This window comes from Vulpes lagopus, chromosome 2 (genome assembly GCF_018345385.1).
Source record: "Vulpes lagopus strain Blue_001 chromosome 2, ASM1834538v1, whole genome shotgun sequence".
Taxonomy (NCBI): Eukaryota; Metazoa; Chordata; class Mammalia; order Carnivora; family Canidae; genus Vulpes; species Vulpes lagopus.
This window is the reverse complement of record NC_054825.1, coordinates 103,623,151-103,649,817: the sequence shown is the minus strand read 5'-3', so window position 1 is coordinate 103,649,817 and position 26,667 is coordinate 103,623,151. Positions and strand designations below refer to the sequence as shown.

General features: G+C 38.0%; 1 protein-coding gene across 2 annotated transcripts in view; it reads right to left on the bottom strand.

Annotated features, from left to right (window-relative positions):
* The window catches only part of ARID1B (AT-rich interaction domain 1B), a 438,423-nt gene that overhangs the window by 285,896 nt on the left and 125,860 nt on the right, over positions 1-26,667 (bottom strand). For both annotated transcript variants that reach the window (XM_041745687.1, XM_041745688.1), the window contains exon 4: positions 22,039-22,188. In XM_041745687.1, the coding sequence (XP_041601621.1) occupies positions 22,039-22,188 (150 nt within the window). The remainder of the gene's footprint in view (positions 1-22,038; positions 22,189-26,667) is intronic.

Sequence of the window (26,667 nt, the reverse complement as noted above, 5' to 3'; positions counted from 1 at the left end):
GGCGGGCAAGAGTATCTGCATTTTAGACTAATTCCTTCTCTTAATGCATTTCAAGCTTCTCTTCAGCTTAAAAAAAATGTATCTTTTTCAAAAGATTTATTTATTTTAGAGAGAGAACAAGTGGGGGAAGGGGCAGAGAAAGAAAATCTTCAAGTGGACTCCCCAGTCAGCACAGATTCCTGCTGCGGAGCTCGATCTCACGATTCTAAGATCATGACCTGAGCCAAAATCAAGAGTCAGAGGTTTAATGGACTGAGCCATCCAGGAGCCTTTTTTTTTTTTTAATGTTTTTTTTTTTAAGATTTTATTTATTTATTCATGAGAGAGAGAGAGAGAGAGAGAGAGAGAGAGAGAGGCAGAGACACAGGCAGAGGGAGAAGCAGGGTCCATGCAGGGAGCCTGATGTGGGACCTGATCCGGGAATTCCAAGATCATACCCTGGGCCGAAGGCAGGCGCTAAACCGCTGAGCCACCCAGGGATCCCAGGAGCCTTTAATATAATGTATCTTAAATAATGTAAGATTTTCCTCTTCTGTCAGCAAGGCAGACAGTCCTGGCCATCTGATTTGATCTTACACACATTTCTAAAGATGCCCCATACTCATAAGTAGATGCCCCACAACATCTGAACAAGCCTTAAGCCAGGAGCAGGCTACTCCCACACTCCAGACCTGACTGGCTTCTGGGCTGATCTTCTTAGGAGGAATCTTCCAACACCTTTCTAAAGGAAGTTCAGTACTAACAATATTATTATTACTATATAATTCCTTACAGCTCAGTTTTATTTTCCCTTGATTCTGGTACCTGAAAGAAATTATTTCAAAAATATTTTAAACATGAAAATGAACAGCATTATCAAATTATAGTCCAATGCAGTTAGAGTCCCACTTATAATCTAAAACATAAGAGTAACTATTGAAAGTTGTGCATCAAAGAGCCCAAAATGCCTTATTACTAGAAGAGATCTATATAAATCTGATGATTTTTCCTTGGTGTTTCTCACTTTTATAAAATAAAAGCAAAGATCCAGGCAGAAATAGTTACAACTGACTACAGGATCAACTTGATTTCTACTACAATTAAAAACAATAAAAGGGGGCACCTGGGTGGCTCAGTTGGTTAAGCATCTGCCTTCAGCTCAGGTCACAATCCCAGGGTCCTGGGCTGCTTGAGCCTCACATCAGATTCCCTGCTCAGTGAGGAATCTGCTTCTCCCTCTTCCCCACCACCTTCCTCTGCTTGTGCTCTCTCCTTCCTTCTCTCTCTTTCTCAGATAGGCAGACAGACAGACAGACAGACAAAAAACAACAAGAGGAGCACCTGGATGGCTCAGTTGGTTAAGCATCCATCTCTTAATTTAGGTTCAGGTCATGATCTCAGGGTTGTGAGATCAAATCCAAAGTCAGGCTCCATGATGGGTGTGGAATGGAGCCTGCTTAAGATTCTCTCTCTCCCTCCCCCTCTCCCTTTGCCTCTCCCCACTTCTCTCCCTCTCTAAAAACAATAAATAAAATTAAATAAAAACAACAATACCACATGCATGTCAAACAATATTCAAACATTCTTAAAATGGTCTTCATGCTTCAGTAGATTTTTCTATTTACTTATTTAAAAACCTTTCAGGAATATCAAGACCCAAAACATACACAAACACATACACACAAAACTTACCATTATATATGAACTGATACTGTTAAGGCAACAAATTATATTCAAAGTTAGTGCTGAGCTTTTAATATACTGCTCTGTCTCCCAAAGGAGAAAAAAAATAGCAAGGAGAAGAAAATCATTACTTTTTCATTCCTGTCCTCCTAATCTCTGGCCACCCCAAGCTAAGAGCCCACCAGACTGTCACAACACCACCTGTGAGCTCCCAGGAGTGGCTCCAACGTGAGTCTTCAAGCAGGTAAATGGTTACCCAAGTCAACAATCAGAAATCAGTCAGGAGTGGGCCTTACTCAGACCTGAAAGTAACTTAAAAGTTTTCTCCTTAGATGCTCACACGCTCTTTAAACTTAAAAGAAATTCCCCCTAGCAATGGTTCAAAGTGTAAGACAATTGCAAATAGCGTAAGCAAGAAGAAAGGAGGCAATTCAAAATTCAAACATAACCGAAAGCTGCACTAGTAATCTCCTTTAAAACAAAGAATAATTTTTAGCAACCTACATTCCAACAGTTTTTACTATCCAGTTAATTAATAGACTCCTGGTGTTAATATCTAAATGCTAAGCAATTAATGGCAACAAACTATAAGTGTCCTTCTCTTGCTTTTATAACAAAATCTTACAAAGCAATCTTATAAAACATGATATGAGCACATCAGTGATTTAACACAGGCCTTCTATGATTAATTTCCCCCAAAAAAGCTGCAGAATAAGGAGTGGCTTATCCATTAACATTGTGTCACAGAAGTAATAAAAAACATAGATTAAATAATTAAATAACAATAATAATAAAGAAATATTTCTGCCACAATGGATCATCACCAATATTTCTAATGAAACTTCAGAACTCCTTTAACTGACTTATTTCAGTGGCAAGCTACTAATTCTAAAGTATACACTCATCCCTGAATGTTACCTGCTTTTCAAAATGATTCTTGTTTATCAAATACTTTCAAGTTTACTATCTCCTTTGAAAACTGCTGACTGTGAAGATGTCTAAATAAAGTGCCATTTTATTTATTATTTTTTAAAGATTTTTTTAAATGTATTCATTTGTGAGGGCATGCATGCAAGAGCATGAGCAGGGAGGAGGGTCAGAGGAAGAGAGAGAAGCAGCGGGGTGCAAGCTGTGGGGCTTGATCCCAGGACCCTGAGAGATCATGCCCCGAACTGAAGACAGATGCTTAACCAACTGAGCCACCCAGGTGCCTCTAAAGTGGCATTTTAGAAAATATAATTGAAATACTTATGTCTACCTACTCATATCAAAGTAGATTTAGACTTCCACTTGGTTCAACTATTAAGTAATCCACTGCTAAAAGGTAACTGCTCAGCATCTACTATTTTCTGTTTAAAGAAATTATTGGATAACCTTTTGTTTCATTTTTAATCACTGATGAAAAGCAATATAAGTCACCAGTCATGTTACTTCTAAATGACCTTGACTACTTTTTTTTAAAGATTTTATTTATTTATTTACTTACTTATTTGAGGGGGATGCGGATGGAGAGCATGAGCAGGGGGAGGAAGAAGCCGACTCCCCACTGATCAGGGAACCCAATACAGGGCTCAATCCCAGGACCCTGGGATTATGACCTGAGCCAAAAGCAGACACTTAACTGACTGAGCCCCCCAGAAGCCCAACCTTGACTATTTTAACCAAAATTTGAGTCTAACTCAGTCCCATTCGTGGTTGTGGTTGGGCATCATCTCTAGATTCTCACTAACAAAGCATTAGTCCTGCCCTCAAGATCATTTCTTCTTCTCTCACAAGCAACTCTTACTCATCCTTCAAAACTTCAAAAATTGAGACATTCAGTCACAGCTTGAAAACACACCTCTCCTGCTCTACTGTCATTATCTAGCCTTGTCTACCATTCCATCTGACCAGGAGCCCCTTCAGGTCAGACACATATTTGATTAATGACTGAATTCCCAACACAGAAAACATTCTCAATCACAAAGGCATTTAGTAGATGGTTTCTGTTTTGCTTTTCCTAACCTTCTCTCTCCTTCAGTTTTCCCAATAAACCAAGCATTTAAAAAAATAAAAAAAGATAAAGTACATTATCAAGTATGTATTCATAATACTCTGTATTACTCTCAAGAACCAGAGAATTCTATCACCTAGAAGAAAACTACACCTAAAAAGGTGAAGTCTGAAATTCTGTCACTGCTTTAACTTGAGTTTTTAAAAAGATTCATCCTGATATATTCTCTTTAAATAAACTGAAACGATTTGAATGGAGTTACCTCCTACAAATCTTCTCTAAGGAAAGAAAGATTTTTCTGGCTATGAAAACAACAGTATAGTTTAAAGCCATGAAAACAGAAGCTTCTGGCTGTCAGGAGTCACGGTCCTAGAGGTGGAGCAGAATGGGGAGAAGACCACTGTCAAGGAAAAGGGTATTAACAGGCTGGTTTCCACCTCACACTTGCAGTGTGCAAGTGCAAGACTCCTTGCAGGTGAACTGACTGATTCCTGGCACTCTCCTCTGATGTCTAGCAAGTGTGCCCAATAGGAAGTGTGTGTGTGGGGGTGAAAGGTCCAAGAGAAACCTGTGCCCCAAGAGACAACAGGACCTCTTTCTTCTCCAGCATCTCCCAAGATTGGGTTTAAAGAGAACAGGAAATAGAGATAAAAGGAAAAGATTATGGGTCCACAGGTACAAGAAGGAGAGAGAAAGGTAATGAGAGTTTGTTAAGAGATGACAATGAACCAGGAAATAAACCTCACATAATATTTTATGAGTCAATACTGAGGAGAGGGAAGGCAAGTGGAGACTTTGAAATAAAACAAAACAAAACAAAAAAATGAAAACGTTTAGCATTAAAGAAGGTTTTCCCTACTATACAAAAATATTAAATCTTAGGCAAATCAGTTTGAGGAAGTAAGCAAGGGTACAAAAACACTTTAAAATGGAAGCAACTATTTCAAATAGCTATTCTTTTTTTTTTAAGGTCTTAAAAATTCATAATCCTTTTTAAGAAGGAAACGTCAGAGGGTTGAATAAATACAGTGTCTGCTAACTGGACAGTGAATTTCACTGTTATATTGGTTATTCTCTCTTGGTCTACAATAGGAAGAATCAATAAGGCCTATTCTTATTTTGTAGTTCTATTTCTGTCCCCACTGACCCACCGAAAATTAGAGGAAAGAAACAAATGATAATGAAAGCAAACAGTAAGAATCTGTGATAATTTCAGAGCCTCTGAGTCAAAGGTAAATCAGAAAATTATAAATGTCCAACTGTGTACTTCTTATTGATAAAATCAAATTTCTATTACCTATTCAACCTATGACCACAGTAACACATCTCATTCAAAATTCCATGAAGTCTCTCTAACATTGTTGGGGCTCAAAAAACAACTAAGTAGAATCCTTATAAGAAATAAAGGTAAATATCACCAGAAAAATAAATATGAAAATGAATAGAAGAGAGCTAGCTGGGGGTATCGTTTCCTAAAACCTTCTGCAGAGGAATTTGGTAAAACACCAAGTCTTTGTGTCTATTCTCTTACCCAGAAATTCCATTTGGGGAGTTTATAGGTGAAAATCTGTGCATATGAGCACACATACACACACACACACACACACACACACACACACACACAGCACAAAGGAGTCACCTATAAAAATGCCCCATAAAGCACTGTCTACAATATCAAAAGAATTGTCAAAGTCTAAATACTTGACAGTAAATGCTTTTTCTTCAACACTGTGAAGTCTACTATGTGCTAGTAAATAAAAAATTTTCTGAATGATTAAGTCAATGTGTATATCATGTGTTTCTACTTTGTGCTAGGTATGGGGACACAGCGATGACAAAACAAAGTCCTTCCTCTCATAATGCTCATATTCTAATGGGGGAGCCACAGAAAAGGGCAGAGTGAGAATGTGATACATTACATAGTGATCGGGGCCATGGAAAAAAGGCAGGCATGGTCAAATAAAACGGAGTGCAGGGAGGAAGCGGGTTGCTATGTCTTACACAGAGCAGTCAGGATGGAGGCTTGTCTGATGAGGTACCACCTGAGTAAAGACTGAGGAAGTTAAGTCTTCCATGGAAGACTTCCAAGGAAAAGCCTCGCAGCCATCTAGGGGAAGAACCTTGTAGGCAGAGTGAACAGTAAGTAAAAATACCTTGGGATGAGCCCTGCAAGCTGGCCAGTGGCAAAGAAGGCAGGAGGCACCTGGGGACGGTGGAGAACCAGCCACCATAGAGCATCTGTCTGGCTGCTGTACCTTGTAGTGAACAAGGGCAGTGAAAGGTGGGGACGTGGGAACCAGTTAGGAGCCCCTGGAACCCTTCAAGTAAGACAATGAGGCCTTGGCCCAAAGTGGTAGCAATGAAACTAGTGAGATTTGAATAAATTTCAGAGGTTAAACGGGTATGAAAGAGAATGATTCAAGAAGACTTCAAAGTTTCTGACCAAAGTGTTACAGAGAGTTTGTGATAGAGCGAACTACAGAAGAGCACGTTTGTGGAAGAAGGAAGTGAGAGTCCTGTGTTTTGCTTGGGATATACAGAGTTTCAGAAGTCTGTTAAGACATTCATTTGGAGATGCCAAGTAGGAGCTGGGTGTACAGTTACAGAAGGGAGAACAGAGGTCCAAGCTACAGAAATATATCTGAAAGTTCTAGCCTCTGGATGCTATTCTCAGCCATAGGATTAAATGAGATCACACAGGCAAGCTGCATAAAGACAAACAAGAACCTCCAACACTGAGCCCGAACCACAGACCAACACTTGAAGGTCAGGGAGACAAAGAACCACCGGCAAAGGAGAGCAGAGGGAGGCCGGCAAGGCAAAGAGAAAGGCAACAAGCAAAACAAATTCTAAAATGGTGCCTCCATATTAGAAACAAGCACGAAAGGTGCTCCAGGAAGGACGATACCATCACCTGCATCAAATGCTCCCGGTAAGAGAAACATGGAAACATGACAGCTGCCAACCGGACCCCACAACAGCTTTCAGAAGAGCTGTTTTGGCACAGTGGTCAAAATAAAAGCCTGTCTGGAGCCGATTCAAGGAGGAACAGTAAATGATGACGGTGAGAGAAGAGAGAAATAGGTTGTTGTGGGGGTTTTGGTCACTCCCATTAGAACTCTACCACGTGTGGCACGGCAAGCACTCGGGAACGTGAGGCTTCAACCAAAGCCCAGTGCCTGTGCAGACGCGGGCGAGTGGCATGCTAAGTTCTCTCTCTCGCTTGTATCTCTGCCTGGAACTAGGAAACCACATCACCAGCTCAGAGTCAGGAGTGGCGAGCTGAAGACAGAGGAGAATGTGAAACAGCTGGGGGGGGGGGGGGGATGGGGCACAGGTGGGGGGGGTCAGCAAGTAGGAAGCTTCCCTCAGTCCTCCCTTAGCCCCGCCCTCTGGAGTAGACACAGAGATGAGTCTCATCAGGGTCTCGGAAGACAGTGTATAAGAGCGTGTGTAAGATCGGGAGGGGAGGGGCCAGCAATGTAATAGGAGTGCACACCAACGAGTAAGGGGAGTGCCTCAGGAGGAATTCTCACTGGGGAAGGAGAAAGGGGAAGGGGATGACAGAAGGGCTGTGAAAAGCGGTAAAAATGAGAGATCATCAGCTGACAGCATGTCTCCCTAAGAACGGAGCCACCATTTTAGATTGTTTTTGATCAGTAGAGACATTCAGAATATCTCATCTGTTATACTGCTGAAACAGGCAATTCCTTTTACTTTGTCACTGATGTAGCATCCTTGACATAGTATTTTAAAATATTACACACATATTAATTAGGGACAATTTAAAAGATACAGATAGGAATTCCCCCCAAAAAAGAAAAGCTGTAAGGGTCTAGATAACATTCTTACTGATTCCTACTGGGTGTGTGTGTACATCATTTACAAATTTACGGTATCTCCACACTGTGGAGTAACTTACCTTTTCTGTTAACTCTGTGAACATGTTATTAAAAATGTTCTATATTTTCATTTTATATAATTGCTGTTATATGGTAATAAATCCCATGGATTCAAACTCTGCTCCTGATTTCGAGCTGTTCATGCAACGTACCTGTATCCCTCGTTTGCATGGTGAGTTCACGGTTATTACACACGGAGGTGTTGACCTCTGACTTTCACAGGTCTTCTCATGTGGACGTGTGTGAGTGTTTACTCAGGAAAAACAGTATCTTACCATATACTACTCTCCACCCTTTCCATTACATTTAGGACATTATACTGATGTTTTAGATTTTGTAAATAGGTACCACATATTATGTATGAATATTATTTCAGAAAAAAACCAGGAAGCACATAAGTTACATAAGTGCTAACAGGATTTCAAGAGAATGGTTGCCACACGAGTTTAAGAAAATGTAATGAAACTTAGTGGGTATAGGGTAGGAATGCAATCTTATCCTCCAACCTCTGAGAGAGACTGATCCGACAGATTATAACATATCCCACTCTTTCAAAGTCCCACCATTCATTTAATTTAAAAAGAAAAATCACACAAAAAGCTAATTATTTGTCTGACTCTAGAACACAATTCTTAACTATTCTATCTCAATTCTTAACTATTCTAATAGTTAATTCTTAACTATTCTTAAAATAATTTTATTACATACTGAATATTCAAGGAATAAAACTACTGTGTATATTGAGGAAAGATTATACCTTATTTTGTTCAGACATTGACCAAGAGTTGCTCACCATCTTAAAAGATGAGTCACCAATGACAACCCGGCTTGAGACACCAGAGTTGCTAAAACAACACTCATTTTGTAGCTGCCAAGTTCAGTGATCCCACACACAAGTGCCTATTTCACAAGTCTTCGAATGTAATCATGCCTCAGCATTTAATTAATAGGACAGTTTATCCATATACAGTTAGTGCATTATTCTCACTTGTTTGAAATTTTGTCTAGGTAATACATTATCTATGAACTTGGTGTATATCACATATGAACTATGATTTTTATTTCCAAAGAATAAAGGATGCATTAGAAAAGTTTCATTATGAAATGAGAATATATTGTCTGTTATGTTATAAGCTATTCTATTACATGCTTATTACCATTTTAAACTGAGTAAAGGATATCAAATAAAGAATTAGAAAAGAGGGCCAGTTCCAGCCATGTGGCAGATTGGATACTCAAAATGTCTGTAGACCTAAATATCTAAAATACTGGATAAAATGCCTTTTTAAATGGATGAGAGACTTGGCATGAATAGGAGTGAAACCAAAAACACACAGAAAGTAAACCAAGAATGCAGGAAGTATGAGCAATACAACAGAAGCTCACTTGCTTAGATTTTAACTTTCCACTGGAAAACTATACAGGGAACAGGGAAAAGGAAAAGTCCAGGCTCTGCCAAAAGGTAGTAAAATATGAAACCATAAATCTCAAATAAATTAGAGACTCAGAAGGGCTATACCCATCATTTGAGAAAATTAAAACCCACTAAAGAGGACAGAGAAACACCTGTCTTGAACCTGATACTCCAAGGTAAGAAGAATTTAAAAATGGCTCCACTGAGAATTTGCAACCACAAGCTAACCTTCATCAGGGTTTCTGGTCGAAATTAACACTTAATGGTATGGTCTGCAAAAACCTCAAGAAGATAATTCTATTTAAAGTGGTCCCAGAGGCCATCACCACCTGAATCCACTGATCAATCCTGACATCACCACTGTGGAACAACAAAACACTGTGTTTATCCTGATATAATAAACTCACAGCATCACCTATGAAGTACTCCAACTTTGTCAGTCAGTAATGATGTGTAACAAACTGCCCAAAACTCAGCAGCCCAAAGCCACAAGCAAGTGTTACGTTCCCAGATTTTGCTGCTGGGGAATCTGGACAGAGTGCAAAGGAGGAGGCTGGTCTTCACCACCATGTCTCTACCCACTCAGCTGGAAGACAGCTAGAGGTCCCTGGACAGACAGGCTAGGGGCTTCCTCACTCACAGAAAGGGTCCCAGACCACTCAGGTCAACAGAAACAATGCCCCACATGTTGGGAATGTGATTTACAACAACTACAAACAAAGCCCCTTATAGAGGGGCTAGATGGACAAATTAAGCCACATCAATAAGAAGAACCAAACCAACCCATTTCACTGGACAGTGGACTCAACTTTTCAACATGCTAAAGGCTCAACTACAGATGGGGAAGAAGGAATTGTTCCAGATAAAAATACTTACGAAACAAATCAATGTATTAGATTTCTTTAAATTTTGCTTGAAAAAAACCATACTGTAAAGGCATCCTGAGGACAACTGGGAAAATCTAAATATGATGAGGCTAGTAAATGCAAGGAATTATGGTGGCATGTCAGTACTCCCTATATAATTCTGTCTATCAGCACAGTAAGAAATTTTTATAATAAAACTACAAAATAAAACACAAAATGTGGTTCCAGATAACTCGTGTCCACAGGCAAATGGCAAAAACACAGATCAATCCTTCTGAGAAAAAGAAAAATAAACCGTGTCTTCAAAAAAAAAGGGGGGGGGGAATTCTTAAAACTAAAAGAAAACAAAAATAATGCATATCAAAATTTGAAAGATTCAGCCAAAGCAGTACTTAAGAGGAAAATTTTTAGTCTTCCATTTTGCTCCATCAGACAAACATGTTTCAAACAAGCTAAGCATTTACTTGACTGAAAAAAAAAATCAGCAAAATAAATATCAGTAAAATATACATAATCAAAGCAAGAACAGAATTTAACTTTTAAAAAAAGAACATGTAATAGGACAACAACCAAAGCTGCTTTGGAAAGGTGAACCACTGGCACAATTAATCAAGAATTTTAAAAAAAGGGAAAAATGTTATGAATTAAAATGCCAGGGGTGCCTGAGTAGATCAGTCAGTTAAGTGTGCAATTCTTGATTTCAGTGCAGGTCAAGATCTCCGGCAAGCCCTACATGGAGCTCTGCACTCAGTAGGAAGTCTGCTTGAGACTCAGTAGGAAGTCTTCTCTCTCTCTCTCTCTCTGCACTGTGCTCACTTCCCGATTCTTTCTCTCTCTCAAATAAATAAATAAAATCTTAAAAATAAAATGCCTGGAACTCTGGATGTTACAGAAATTAATGACAAGTTATATGAACAACTTTGTTAATAAACTTGAAAAACAAAAAAAAAATAAAAAAAATAAAAATAAAAAAATAAAAATAAATAAATAAATAAAAAATAAATAAAAAAAAAATAAATAAATAAACTTGAAAAACTGTAGGAAAAAAAGAAAAACTGTAGGAAATAAATTCCTAATATGCAGGCATATATATATGTGTGTGTGTGTGTTGTATGTATATATGCTTATATACACATATATTTATACAGCTATATAACAGCAAAAGACTGACTCAAGAAGAAATCAAGAACTTGAAAATGCTTATATTCACAAAGGAAATAAGATCAAAAGTCAAAAAATCAGGAAAGGACAAAAGGTAAAAATCAAGGGCTAGACACACAGGCCTTTAGGGTAATTCAAAAAACAGGTAATTCCAAACTTTAACATGAACTCTTCCAGTAGATTTAAAAAAAGACTAGGCTCTAGGCTCCAATTCATTTTACAAAACTCCATAATACAGACACCAAAACCTTACAAGGACAATTACAAATCAGTCTCATTCATGAACTCACTCAAGAACCTAAAGAAACATCAGCAAAACTGAATTCAGTGTGTATAAAAAGATATCACATAGCTAGGTTTATTCCAGAAAGCATGTTTGGTTTAATACTTTAAAACAAAAGACCACAAATAATATGTCCCCAACAACAGATTACAAGAGAAAAATAAAGTGATGATATCAATGGTTATTATAAAAAAAACACATTAAGATAAAATTTGGCATTCACTCATGATAAAATCCCTTAGCAAACTACGAAAGTAAGGAAATCTCCCTGCCCGGTAGTGGGCAGCTACTAAATAAACAAAAAGGTAAGTGTACTTGTTTATACAAGTATACTAACATTATACTTAATGATGAAATGCTGAAAGCCTCCCTTTAAGTCCCATAGAATACAAGGATGGACAGCCTTGGGGCACCCAGGGGGCTCAGTGGATTAAGCATCTGCCTTCAAGCTCAGTTCCTGGGATCAACCCCATGGTGGACTCTCTGCTCAGCAGGGAGTCTGCTTCCCCCTCTCCCTCTAAGGGTGTGCATACCCGCACACTCTCTTGCTCTCTCAAATAAACAAACAGAATCTTTAAAAAAAAAAAAAAAGAATGGACATCCCTTTCAAACAATGCTCCGGAGAAACTAGTCTACAAAAAAGAGGGGGAGGTGGGGATCCCTGGGTGGCGCAGAGGTTTGGCGCCTGCCTTTGGCCCAGGGCGCGATCCTGGAGACCCAGGATCGAATCCCACATCGGGCTCCCGGTGCATGGAGCCTGCTTCTCCCTCTGCCTGTGTCTCTGCCTCTCTCTCTCTCTCTCTCTCTCTGTGACTATCATAAGTAAATAAAAATTAAAAAAAAAAACAAAAAAAAAACAAAAAAAAAAAAGAGGGGGAGGAGGATGATTTTTTTTTTTAAAGCAACTTTATTTTTTTAAGATTATTTATTCAGAGAGAGAGAGAGAGAGAGAGAGAGAGGCAGAGGGAGAAGCAGGCTCCATGCAGGGAGCCCAAAGCAGGACTTAGTCCCGGGTCTCCAAGATCACACCCCGGGGCCACAGGTGGCGCTAAACCGTTGTGCCACCGGGGCTGTTCTAAAGCAACCATTATTTTAAAAAATTGAGAAAAACCTAAAAGAATCTATAAAATGCTGATAGAATTAACAAGAACTTAAAGTGTCACTGGACCAAAAAAAAATGTAATAAAGTTCATTATATTTGTATACACCAATAATAATGAGAAAATAAAAATATTGAAAAGGATACAATTTACAATGGCAACAAAAAAATAAGGTATAGGGATCCCTGGGTGGCGCAGCGGTTTGGTGCTTGCCTTTGGCCCAGGGCGCGATCCTGGAGACCCGGGATCGAGTCCCGCGTCGGGCTCCCGGTGCATGGAGCCTGCTTCTCCCTCTGCCTGTGTCTCTGCTTCTCTCTCTCTCTCTCTCTATCTGTGACTATCATAAATAAATAAAAATTAAAAAAAAAAAATAAGGTATATAGAATGCATTCTAACAAAAAAAGTACAACTCTTTTTGAAGAATGTTCTAAAGGAAATTAAAAAATTACCCAAACAATGGAAAAATGGAGAGGTCATTCAGAAAGATGATGGGTGGCAGAACAAGAACACAAGAAGAGATGGACAACAGACGATGAGAACAAGCAGCCCACAGCATGACCTGAGCTGAAAGTAGAGCTCGATGAGGTCACTGACAACAAAAATGACAGAACACCCATCTCTCCTAACTACTACCTTAAGTGGCTATTGCTTCTTTATCCATGACCATCTGGCCCCACTTCAAATGTCCTGTCTCATGGATAAAAATTAAGACATCTAATTACCAAATATCCCAGCTTCTTGATAGCAGCCTATCTCGGGCTGACCCCCACGTTCTAAATCCCTCTTAGAATCATCCAGCACGCACCCCAACCCTCCTATCTTCCCATGTTGTTCCTGAGGCTCTCAGAAGTATACCCAATCTTTCTGGCCTATAACAACCCAACTACATAAACCCAACTTGTTTTATCACAACTGTGTTCTTCATGTGTGGTGAGTGGGCTTCAACAAGGCAAAAATTGTTCAAACTAGGTACTTACTTTTGTTTTACTGTTTCTCTTTTATAAGTATCATCTGTCTCATAGAAAATGAAAAGAGTAAATTTATAAAAAGAAAAATGTCATTATTATAACAAAAAAGAAAAATTCCTAGGAAAAAGCATGGTAAGAAATGAAGAGTTTAGGGATGCCTGGGTGGCTCAGTGGTTAAGCGTCTGCTATCGGTTCAGGACATGATCCAGGGGTCCTGATCCAGGGGTCCTGGGATCGAGTCCTGCATTGGGCTCCCCGTGGGGAGCATACTTCTCCCACTGCTTATGTCTCTGCTTCTCTCTGTCTCTCATGAATGAATGAATGAATGAATGAATGAATGAATGAATAGAAATGAAGAGTTTATTGTTATTATTGGTTTTACAGGCATCACTACCAATGTCTGTAATAGCCATAATAAACACAACAGCCAAGATAACGCTAAAAAAGAATAGTGAAGACAGGGCAGTAGTGGCGCATTAATAGAAGGATCAATGAAGAATAAAAAACCCATAAGAACCTCAAACACTATACCTAAGGGAATTCAGCAAATAATGAAAGAGGGATTTCCAATCCATTGGGGAAAGGTAACTAATGGTTAAATTTATGTGTCAACATGGAGAGTATTTTTGGATTAAATTAACATTTAAATCAGTGACTTTGAGTAATGCAGATCAGGCAGGCATCAGTTGAAGGCCAGAACAGAGCAAAAAGACCAGCCTCTCCAACTAAGAGGGAATCAATCCAGAATGCCTTCAGACTTCATCTCCGCCATCAATTCTCCTGAGTCTCCAGCCTGCCACACTGCAGATTTTGGACCTGCCAGCCTCTATAATTGTGTAAGCCAATCCCTTACAATAAATCTCTTTATCCTAACCAAATAGGGTGTGTGTGTATACACACCCATATACACATTCATTTTCTCTCTAGAGCCTGAAGACAATAGCCTACACAAGAAAAGGCACTTAAAGATCTATCAAAATAGGGTGTTAAACTGTATGGTGGCAAAATGAATTTAAATAAAATATTTTTTTAAAAAAGATCTAGCAAAATAAATAATTAAGCTGGATTAGGGTAAGTGAAATGCAAAAATGAATCCATGAAAATATTACAAAATAACATGGGAGAGTTCCTTTGTAAATACTGGAGTACAGGTCTCATACACCCACTAAATAAAAACCCGTATTATCTTAAAGGAAAAGATTGATAATACTGACTCACAAATTTTTTTTAAATTTAAAAAGCCTCTCTGCATGACCAAATACATAAATAAATCATAAATAGTACCAAAGATTAATGATAAAATGGGGGAAGTGGCTAGTAATTCATATCATAAAGATCCAGTCTCCCTATACAGTTTTATTAAATCAATTTTTAAAAGACCAACAACTGAATAGAAAAATTCAAGATAAAAAGATATGAATTCACAATTTAAAAAAGAGGAAATGCAAATGCTTTTAAGTTGATAAGACATTCAGTACAACTCAAAACAAGATAAATGCAAATTAAAATTACATTATCAGATTGGCAAAACTCCAGAAGCTTAGTAAACCATGCTACTGGCACATGTTTAGGCAAACAGGTACTCTCACATATTGATGGTGTGAGTATAAATTGGTACAACCCCTCAAAGGAACAATCTGGCAATATTTACCAAATTATAACTGGCATATACCAACTGACACACTTAAGCCACTTTCAGGAATTCATCATATATATACACTAGCACATTTATGAAATGATACATACACAAAGTTTATCATGACAGGATTATCTGAGTTGCAAATAATTAAAAATAGTCTAAATGACCATCAAGAGAACTGGTTTAATATTATCATGGTATGTCCATAAAATCAAACAAAGCTATGAAAAAAAATGAAGCGTTGCTTCATGTACTCCTTTGGGCAAGATCTACAGAAACTGTATTTTGGTGGGTGGGGGAGGAGGATGATAGAGAACATAACAGTGTGTATGTTATAGTATGTCACCATTTGTGTAAAAATAGAGTAAAAATTAAAACATGGTATCTTGCTCCTTTGTATAAAGATACTCCAGAAAGCTGTACAATAAACTACTACAGTGGTTGTCTGGCAAAGGCTGAGATGGGTGGTGAACTAGGTAGGAGGACTCTTCTGGGAGACTTTTATTCATATCCTTTCCCTTGTACTTTTTCATTTTTGAAATATATGAATGTATTGATTACTCAAAATATAACATGTTAACAAATTTAAAGACATAGAGCAAGGTATCTTAATGGAACCTTAAAATTGCTTCTTGTATTAATCATATTAACAAAAGACACCAAGTCTTACTTGTTGATTGACTCTTTAATATAAAAATCAATAAACCAAGTATGCTGTTTGGAAACAAGAAAAGTCTGCAGAAAAGAACATTCTGTCTGTTAGGAACTACTGGCTTACTACATTAAATATAGTTGAGCGTCTTTGGTTTTTAAATGTATGTGATTTCAGAATGACAAATACTTATTAAAATTCAGCTTGATTTTTGAAAATATTCTATTGGTTATTTTTACTTTGTTTTGGGATAGAGTTTGAGGGGATTACTGTTTTGGGAGCACTAACCATATCTAAAATGCTAAATCTTATCTCCTAGGTAAACTTTCCAAATCTCTCTGAACATCTAACTCCCTAAAAACCAAAGTTCTTCCTATCAAATAAGACCCTCTGATTCGGCTACCTATCTCTGCCTTCCATCTCTTTGTCCCATAATGAGTGTAATGAAACTTAAAAAACACTTAGACATTCTGTAGATAGGGAGTAAGAAAACAAGAAAAACTTCCCAATACAGTCAGAAGAATTTTGTTTTCCTCAGAATATACAAAAATGACAATATTTATGTTAGAGAATCATGGTTATATATACAGTATTTCTTACCATATGATTTACTACATTCACATCAACACATCAATAATAGTCTCAAATATAAAACAGACCTAAACTAAGCATATTAAAATAGTATTCATTAAAGTAAGATTTCACCTGTAGTATGCTTTAAATATTTAAATGTGAAGGATATTAAATAACTAATTGCCATGTGGTAGAAGTCATCAGTGAATGCTTCATAAAGGAAGTAAATTTGAGCTTGGTCTTGAAGGAAATGACAGGCACTCAGAATCCTTAATCAAACTGGTTTTACAATCACAGATTCATTTCAGCACTAACGTAAAATGACTAATGTAATCTTTCTATTCAGTTCTTCTTAAATTTTGATGGCATGACAAAATATTCTATGTTTATCCAGAAGTTCAATAAGGTTCAGGAAAACCCTTGAAAAAGCCTATAACTTTATATATCATAAACCCAGATACCAGTCTCACTTAAAAAAGAAATGATATTGGAAGGTTATTTAATTTTCTCACATCTTAATAAAGGACTAGACCAAATAACTCTGAAATAATATATATTCGTACCTCCATACTTCTCTTTATGTAATGTCAGAATTTTGAAAACCTATGCAAAAAACAAAATGCACAGGATCTTTGATCTCAGCTGTTATTTTAACATGTTCTGTTTAAAGTCAAAACTCTCTTTAAAATTATTTTAAATATTAATAAAATAAAATTCTCTTAAATAAAAGTCACGTGGGAAAAGATGCCAATGAACCCAAGAAACTACTTAAGAAATCAGCTGCATTAAAACTAAGCTTCATATATTTATATACACTGCTTTGCATCAATCTCTTTAAGATGTGCAAGACACTAAAAACTGAATAACGAAGTCATTGTCTTCTCTCTCTTCACTACAGCACCCCACAAAAGAGGAAGAAGAAAGGAAAATATGAAATGGAAAATTATATTCTGATGCTTATCACTAGAAGTGCTATGAAACATTTATCTGGATTCAGAGTAAGAGTCCTGAGCTCACAGTACCTTTTAATATCAATCACTCAATGACAATCTCTAAAACAAGATGAGACTGAATCATTTTATCAAATGCATATGTACAATTTTTCTACAAATCACATCAGCTGAAATATACTGCTCAATAATGTATAAGAGTATTTAGTGAGGCTAACTCAAACTACAAACTGCTTAGTATATGATTCCCTTTAGTGTTTTAATATATCGTAATTGAAGTGATTATCTGTCTATAAGTTAGTTTATGGGGAATAACACTGCCAAAGGCAACAATGTTTTGATATAGTAGCATTTACCATTAAAATAACCAAAAAAATAGCTCAAGATAAAAATACCATGTAGGTGCCAACGAGCAAGATTAAATCAATAAAGCCACTTTTCGACAGGCAGGAACTGAAAGAATATGTGACCTCCAAACCAGCTATGCAAGAAATTTTAAGGGGGACTCTTAAAATTCCCCTTTAGGAAGAAGTTCAGTGGAACAATCCACAAAAACAAGGACTGAATAGATATCATGATGACACTAAACTCATATCTGTCAATAGTAACTCTGAACGTGAACGGGCTTAATGACCCCATCAAAAGGCGCAGGGTTTCAGACTGGATAAAAAAGCAGGACCCATCTATTTGCTGTCTACAAGAGACTCATTTTAAACAAAAGGATACCTACAACCTGAAAATAAAAGGTTGGAGAACGATTTACCATTCAAATGGTCCTCAAAAGAAAGCAGGGATAGCCATCCTTATATCAGATAAACTAAAATTTACCCCGAAGACTGCAGTGAGAGATGAAGAGGGACACTATCTCATACTTAAAGGATCTATCCAACAAGAGGACTTAACAATCCTCAATATATATGCCCCGAATGTGGGAGCTGCCAAATATTTAAACCAATTAATAACCAAAGTGAAGAAATACTTAGATAATAATACACTTATACTTGGTGACTTTAATCTAGCTCTTTCTACCCTCAATAGGTCTTCTAAGCACAACATCTCCAAAGAAACGAGAGCTTTAAATGATACACTGGACCAGATGGATTTCACAGATATCTACAGAACTTTACATCCAAACTCAGCTGAATACACATTCTTCTCAAGTGCACATGGAACTTTCTCCAGAATAGACCACATACTGGGTCACAAATTGGGTCTGAACCAATACCAAAAGATTAGGATCGTCCCCTGCATATTCTCAGACCATAATGCCTTGAAATTAGAACTCAATCACAACAAGAACTTCGGAAGGACCTCAGACACGTGGAGGTTAAGAACCATCCTGCTAAAAGATGAAAGGGTCAACCAGGAAATTAAGGAAGAATTAAAAAGATTCATGAAAACTAATGAGAATGAAGATACAACCGTTCAAAATCTTTGGGATGAAGCAAAAGCAGTCCTAAGGGGGAAATACATCACAATACAAGCATCCATTCAAAAACTGGAAAGAACTCAAATACAAAAGCTAACCTTACACATAAAGGAGCTAGAGAAAAAACAGCAGATGGACCCTACACCCAGCAGAAGAAGAGAGTTAATTAAAATTCGAGCAGAACTCAATGAAATCGAGACAAGAATTGTGGAACAGATCAATAGAACCAGGAGTTGGTTCTTTGAAAGAATTAAGATAGATAAACCATTAGCCAACCTTATTAAAAAGAAGAGAGAGAAGACCCAAATTAATAAAATCATGAATGAGAAAGGAGAGATCATTACCAACACCAAGGAAATACAAACGATTTTAAAAACATATTATGAACAGCTATACGCCAATAAATTAGGCAATCTAGAAGAAATGGACACATTCCTGGAAAGCCACAAACTACCAAAACTGGAACAGGAAGAAACAGAAAACCTGAACAGGCCAATAACCAGGGAGGAAATTGAAGCAGTCATCAAAAACCTCCCAAGACACAAGAGTCCAGGGCCAGATGGCTTCCCAGGGGAATTCTATCAAACGTTTAAAGAAGAAATCATACCTATTCTACTAAAGCTGTTTGGAAAGATAGAAAGAGATGGAGTACTTCCAAATTCGTTCTATGAGGCCAGCATCACCTTAATTCCAAAACCAGATAAAGACCCCACCAAAAAGGAGAATTACAGACCAATATCCCTGATGAACATGGATGCAAAAATTCTCAACAAGATACTAGCCAATAGGATCCAACAATACATTAAGAAAATTATTCACCATGACCAAGTAGGATTTATCCCTGGGACACAAGGCTGGTTCAACACTCCTAAAACAATCAATGTGATTCATCATATCAGCAAGAGAAAAACCAAGAACCATATGATCCTCTCATTAGATGCAGAGAAAGCATTTGACAAAATACAGCATCCATTCCTGATCAAAACTCTTCAGAGTGCAGGGACAGAGGGAACTTTCCTCAACATCTTAAAAGCCATCTACGAAAAGCCCACAGCAAATATCATTCTCAATGGGGAAGCACTGGGAGCCTTTCCCCTAAGATCAGGAACAAGACAGGGATGTCCACTCTCACCACTGCTATTCAACATAGTACTGGAAGTCCTCGCCTCAGCAATCAGACAACAAAAAGACATTAAAGGCATTCAAATTGGCAAAGAAGAAGTCAAACTCTCCCTCTTCACCGATGACATGATACTCTACATAGAAAACACAAAAGCCTCCACCCCAAGATTGCTAGAACTCATACAGCAATTTGGTAGCGTGGCAGGATACAAAATCAATGCCCAGAAATCAGTGGCATTTCTATACACTAACAATGAGACTGAAGAAAGAGAAATTAAGGAGTCAATCCCATTTACAATTGCACCCAAAAGCATAAGATACCTAGGAATAAACCTAACCAGAGAGGTAAAAGATCTATACCTTAAAAACTATAGAACACTTCTGAAAGAAATTGAGGAAGACACAAAGAGATGGAAAAATATTCCATGCTCATGGATTGGCAGAATTAATATTGTGAAAATGTCAATGCTACTCAGGGCAATTTACACGTTTAATGCAATCCCTATCAAAATACCATGGACTTTCTTCAGAGAGTTAGAACAAATTATTTTAAGATTTGTGTGGAATCAGAAAAGACCCCGAATAGCCAGGGGAATTTTAAAAAAGAAAACCATAGCTGGGGGCATCACAATGCCAGATTTCAGGTTGTACTACAAAGCTGTGGTCATCAAGACAGTGTGGTGCTGGCACAAAAGCAGACACACAGATCAATGGAACAGAATAGAGAACCCAGAAGTGGACCCTGAACTTTATGGTCAACTAATATTCAATAAAGAAGGAAAGACTATCCATTGGAAGAAAGACACTCTCTTCAATAAATGGTGCTGGGAAAATTGGACATCCACATGCAGAAGAATGAAACTAGACCACTCTCTTGCACCATACACAAAGATAAACTCAAAATGGATGAAAGATCTAAATGTGAGACAAGATTCCATCAAAATCCTAGAGGAGAACACAGGCAACACCCTTTTTGAACTTGGCCACAGTAACTTCTTGCAAGATACATCCACGAAGGCAAAAGAATCAAAAGCAAAAATGAACTATTGGGACTTCATCAAGATAAGAAGCTTTTGCACAGCAAAGGATACAGTCAACAAAACTAAAAGACAACCTACAGAATGGGAGAAGATATTTGCAAATGACCTATCAGATAAAGGGCTAGTTTCCAAGATCTATACAGAACTTATTAAACTCAACAGCAAAGAAACAAACAATCCAATCATGAAATGGGCAAAAGACATGAAGAGAAATTTCACAGAGGAAGACATGGACATGGCCAACAAGCACATGAGAAAATGCTCCACATCACTGGCCATCAGGGAAATACAAATCAAAACCACAATGAGATACCACCTCACACCAGTGAGAACGGGGAAAATTAACAAGGCAGGAAACAACAAATGTAGGAGAGGATGCGGAGAAAAGGGAACCCTCTTACACTGTTGGTGGGAATGTGAACTGGTGCAGCCACTCTGGAAAACTGTGTGGAGGTTCCTCAAAGAGTTAAAAATAGATTTGCCCTACGACCCAGCAATTGCACTGTTGGGGATTTACCCCAAAGATACAGATGCAATGAAACGCCAGGACACCTGCACCCCGATGTTTCTAGCAGCAATGGCCACAATAGCCAAACTGTGGAAGAAGCCTCGGTGTCCATCGAAAGATGAATGGATAAAGAAGATGTGGTTTATGTATACAATGGAATATTACTCAGCCATTAGAAACGACAAATACCCACCATTTGCTTCAACGTGGATGGAACTGGAGGGCATTATGCTGAGTGAAGTAAGTCAATCGGAGGACAGTGTATGTTTTCATTCATTTGGGGAATATGAATAATAGTGAAAGGGAATATAAAGGAAGGGAGAAGAAATGTGTGGGAAATATCAGAAAGGGAGACAGAACATAAAGACTCCTAACTCTGGGAAACGAACTAGGGGTGGTGGAAGGGGAGGAGGGTGGGGGGTGGGGGTGAATGGGTGACGGGCACTGAGGGGGGCACTTGACGGGATGAGCACTGGGTGTTATTCTGTATGTTGCTAAATTGAACACCAATAAAAAATTAATTTATTAAAAAAAAATAAAGCCACTTTTCTGAATAAGTGTATTCTTCTCACTCTTTAATTTCAAACATCCATTCATAACAAATGAAAAGTTTAGATTAGGTTCAGCTTTACACTTTCTCAAAACCACATTTTCTTACCACCTGAGAACAGGATTTTTAAAGCAGGAGAGGAAGCTGTCTCTGAGCTGTGTCTGGCCTTTGCACACAGACCCTGAAAACAGTTCGGGGGGCCTGGGGGACCAGTGGTGGTGCTCACCTGCTGTGGCTGGTACCTTTGCTGGGACTGGGATGGCAGGTACTGGGCCTGCGGAGGGAGATGCGGAGGCTGTGGCTGCTGGTTGTAGTAAGGCTGCTGGCCCTGCTGGCAGTAACCACTCACACCCTGCTGTCCATACTGAGGTGGCATCTGTCAACAAGTCAAACAAAACAAGTGAGAAAGTCAAAATGTGCAATTTAATGAAATCAAATACGGTTTCAATTCAGCAACATGAAGTGGGATCTTTGCTAAGCAACTGAATTCAGTATCTTTAATCTTCATTACATAAATCGTCATACTGCCTTCTATTAGCATGGTATCAATGAAGTAAAAAGATAATTTGACTGTTTTAAGAAATAGGATTTCATCAGATAATCAAATATTGATAACCTCATAAAAATCCAGTGATGGGGGATGCCTGGGTGGCTCAGCAGTTGAGCGTCTACCTTTGGCTCAGGGCATGATCCCGGGTCTGGGGATCGAGTCCCACATACAAGATCCCTGTGAGGAGACCGCTTCTCCCTCTGTCTATGTCTCTGCCTCTCTCTCTCTCTCTCTCATGAATAAATAAATAAAATCTTTAAAAAAAAAATCCAGTGGGGGGGAAAATCTCCTAATACTGATGTGAAAAAATAGCCTCCACTGAATTGGTGAATCACTATATTGTTGTACACCTTAAGCTAATAAAACACTGTATGTGAAGGGAAAAAAATGATACCCTGTGCTAAGAAAGTCAATGAAGCATAATGCTAATCCATTCTCATGCAACGCTCAAAATTAAAATGAACTCCAACCATCCAAGCCCACTTACTAATATTCTGTTGGATGCTTGTGGCTTGAGTACTCGTATAGGGTGTGGTTTTGTTTCAACTAAGTCCAAAAAGTCCCAACTACATAGTAGCAGACACTGTACCAGTTATATTAACAATTCCATCTGCTGTTCCTGCTAAACAAGAAACTATAATGCTTTATAATCAAATACAACTCTTTTAGAAGACAGTATTATGTATGTAACCCAATATAACCAACAACGTGAGTTCTTAAAGGAAAAATATTCGTATCTAATATTAGAATAGTATTTTCCTAGTTGATAAAACAGGTAATGGTATAAAGCAAAGTGTGCTAGATGCAAATGCCAGATATAGACAAAAATGGCCCAGGTGAGTTTTCTCCATCTCTAATTTACATGAACCTAAAAATCCTTAAAATCCTTGCTCAAAAAAAGTCATTTCTCAAGCAACAAATTGTACACATGAATAATATTTTTTTCATATGAAAAATCTATTGCCTTTTTATTTTCTAAGTGGGAGAGACAGGAACAGAGAAAAATAAAAACAGATACGAGGATAGCAAAAAGCACTCCAGAGAGGAGGACAGTAAAGTCATTCTGTTAATAACACAATACCGTCCACTTGAGAACCCTAACAACTAGAGCTCCATAAGCCCACATAGTTAAGAATTCAGTGACCAGTTTCAGATACACATTTAAAAATGCAATCACTATCAAATACTGAATGAAAAGAAATGTAAAAAGGAGGAAAATATCAAATACTTCACCTCTAAGATTAAATTAGCACAGTAATTCGTAACACATACAGTGAAGTAAACCGGGAAAATGCAAAGACTAAAGTTCATTTTCCTTGTGACCTGATCTAGATTATTGTCAAGGACTGTCAGCAATGATCACAAACATTTGGCCACAACGGCTCACGAATGCCTCATCACACAGACCCTAAGTTAGTAGAGCAGACAAGTTTGTATTGAAAACCATTTAACTGCACAGTTGAATTCTTTGCTTTTATTTATTTTACAGCTTGATATCTCATAATGAATGTATGTCCCTGCCATAAGCCAAGCCAAAGAATTTCCATAAAATACAACTCCACATGCTAGAATATCATACACTACCACAACACATATCCCTCCGTTCAGCACCCATATGTTGATTTGATATCTAATACTATATTTCACACAGGCATCTTTGCAGTTTGATTTAAAGCAGTTAGGATAACACTTTTGCCAGTGTTAAAATGACTGTAAAACTCAATCAACACAGCCGGCAACTCCCCTATGAGTTACACTTTAATATGTTGACTTTCTGGTTTACAGAAACCTTTACACACAATATGAAAGTGTTGTTTTGGGGAGCGGGGCTCTATTTTCTAAGAAAGACAACAACAGGACATATTGTGGCAGCAGCTAACACTAGAGCAGTCATGAACTTAATAGAATCTCTTACTATTTTATTCCAGCTCTGAAAAGCTAGGTGTTAGGTGAGGCAAAGTAAGGTGGGTCAGAGTGTAAGCAAATCTTCAATGGAACTGCAGCAATAATCTGCAGAACACAGCAAACTTCAGAGGAGAAACCATCAAAAACTTCTGCTTGAGCGATTTTACTCCTGTCTTACACAATTAAAACCTATTTGCTCTCCTTTTAGATACATGGCCTAATTCGTTTGGTACTAACTACCTGGCACCTCACCCTCTGTGAGCCTGGGCCGAGGTGATTTATAACCCAATACAATTGGACTACCAGTTAGAGGTGGGTCCCCAGTGCCAATCAACTGAATCTGGTCTACTGCCCTTACATGGGAGCCACACTGCAACAGAGATCACTAAAATCTGTTTAGCTAAAGAATCTCTGGGTTAGAAAGATCTAACTCCAAGTCCTCTGGTATAAGATCTAAATCCAAGTCCTACTGTGCTTCACTTGCATGAATATGGTCAATCATATAGCGATATCCGTCTTACATTTTCATCTGTAAAATAGGGCTTTCTCTATTAACTCGTATTAATTACTGTTATAACCAGCAATCTAGTAATCCTACTTGGAATGCTACACAGGTGCTATTACTTGTTAAATTATCAGTTGTAGTGCTATCTCCAAAATATTATTTCCTAAGTTTTATCTCTACAAATCAATTTCTAAATATAATAGCTCAATTGTCTACAACTAAAGTCTAAATCTTTAATGATCAATATTGCTTTAATCACGTTAGATGCAGGGCTTTCAAAGGTCTATTATATGCTTTTCTGACATCCTGAATGAAGAAGTCATTATTATGAAAAGGAGAGACTGAGCCCTTCCATGGAGGGCCCCAGAGCCTCGCTGTTTACACAAGTCCCATGGCATAACCCTGGTGCCCCTGAACCATCGGTCTCACCGGCCACCAGTGCTCTTAGCCACGTCTCATCACTCCCACCTCCACCCTCAACAGAACCTGCTGAAGACGAGAAACCAGCAATGTTGATTAAAAACAGGAAGGCCAAGGGGAGTTGTCCATGAGGAAAGCACAAGAACTTTGACTGCCTCGAGTTTGGTAAAACCAATGTTGGCTACTGAGAGTCTTCTTGTTTATGTCTTGGTTCTCAAACACTCAGGCTAAATGAGATTACCAGAAGGTTGAGTGCAAGGAAAATTTAACCAAGAGTTACTGAGTACCAGGAACCAAGTGCTGGGAGTTGGAGTCAGAAAGCACTTCTAGCTCAGGTGCCCTCCTCTTCCCTGACCAGCCTAATTACTCAAGCACAGCTCCAATCATCTTTCTCCGGCCATTTGCAACTTTATTTTACCATAGGGGAGATGATCGGACTTCGTTAGTCAACCCCTTAGTTTTGTGCTATGTTTAGTGTTTGTCCTCATCACTAGACTCTAAACTCCCACATTCCTGGAATGCCTCCTGGAAGTGGGCCTACCAGTCACCCAGTGTTTATTGAATGAATGGATGTTATTCAGTGGATTACTAAATTAAAGGATTATTATATAAAAAATAAAAACGTTTTATTATATAAAAAATGAAACGAATGAAGGAACACCTCATAAAACTGAAATCACTTGTACCACACTCAACTCTTGGTTACAAGTATGTTCAGCTTCATCCAATAGCCAAAACACTGGACTTCATGTTCACAGCCACACAGTGCTCTTGGTTATTCACTGCTAACCCTCTAAAAGTCATTATTATGCAGCCAATGATTTGGACCTTTATCATGGTTTGAATAAAAAGATCACAACACTAAGCTAAATGGAAATCTCCAGAAAATGCCTGAGATCAGAGCCTTTCTGTTATCTAAAAACAAGAAAAACAAGAAATTATTCCACTCATTTCTAAATAAAGAAGATCTTACAGTGGAGCATGAGCACACATAATAACAAAAAATTTATTCCAATTTTCCAAGAAATATGAATGCTTTCATATATTATTGGAAAAGTATAGCTAAAAATGATTTATTTACTTTAAGTATTTATTTTAGGAAACCACTCTGATAAAAAACATGAGTATTAACTTTCACATCCCTGTATGATGTTAAATGTGCAGAAATGCCAGGCCCATTTTTCACTTTACCTTACCCTGAACTCTTTGCTCATACTTCAAAATTGGAGAAATATCAAGGTTTATCTTCTCTCCGTTTTTCTTCCTAAAGAAGTTGTAGAAAACCATTTCCTCACCAAGTGTAAAGGTGCACTGACCCTCAGACCCAGCAATTCCCCCTTATAAATATATATCCATGAAACATTCATATGTGTCCCAAGAAGGGTATTTGATGCAATGCTATTTACAAAAGCCAGAAAGAGGACACAATCTAACTCTAATACTGTACGTAAATGGGGGGAAAATTTTTTGCTATA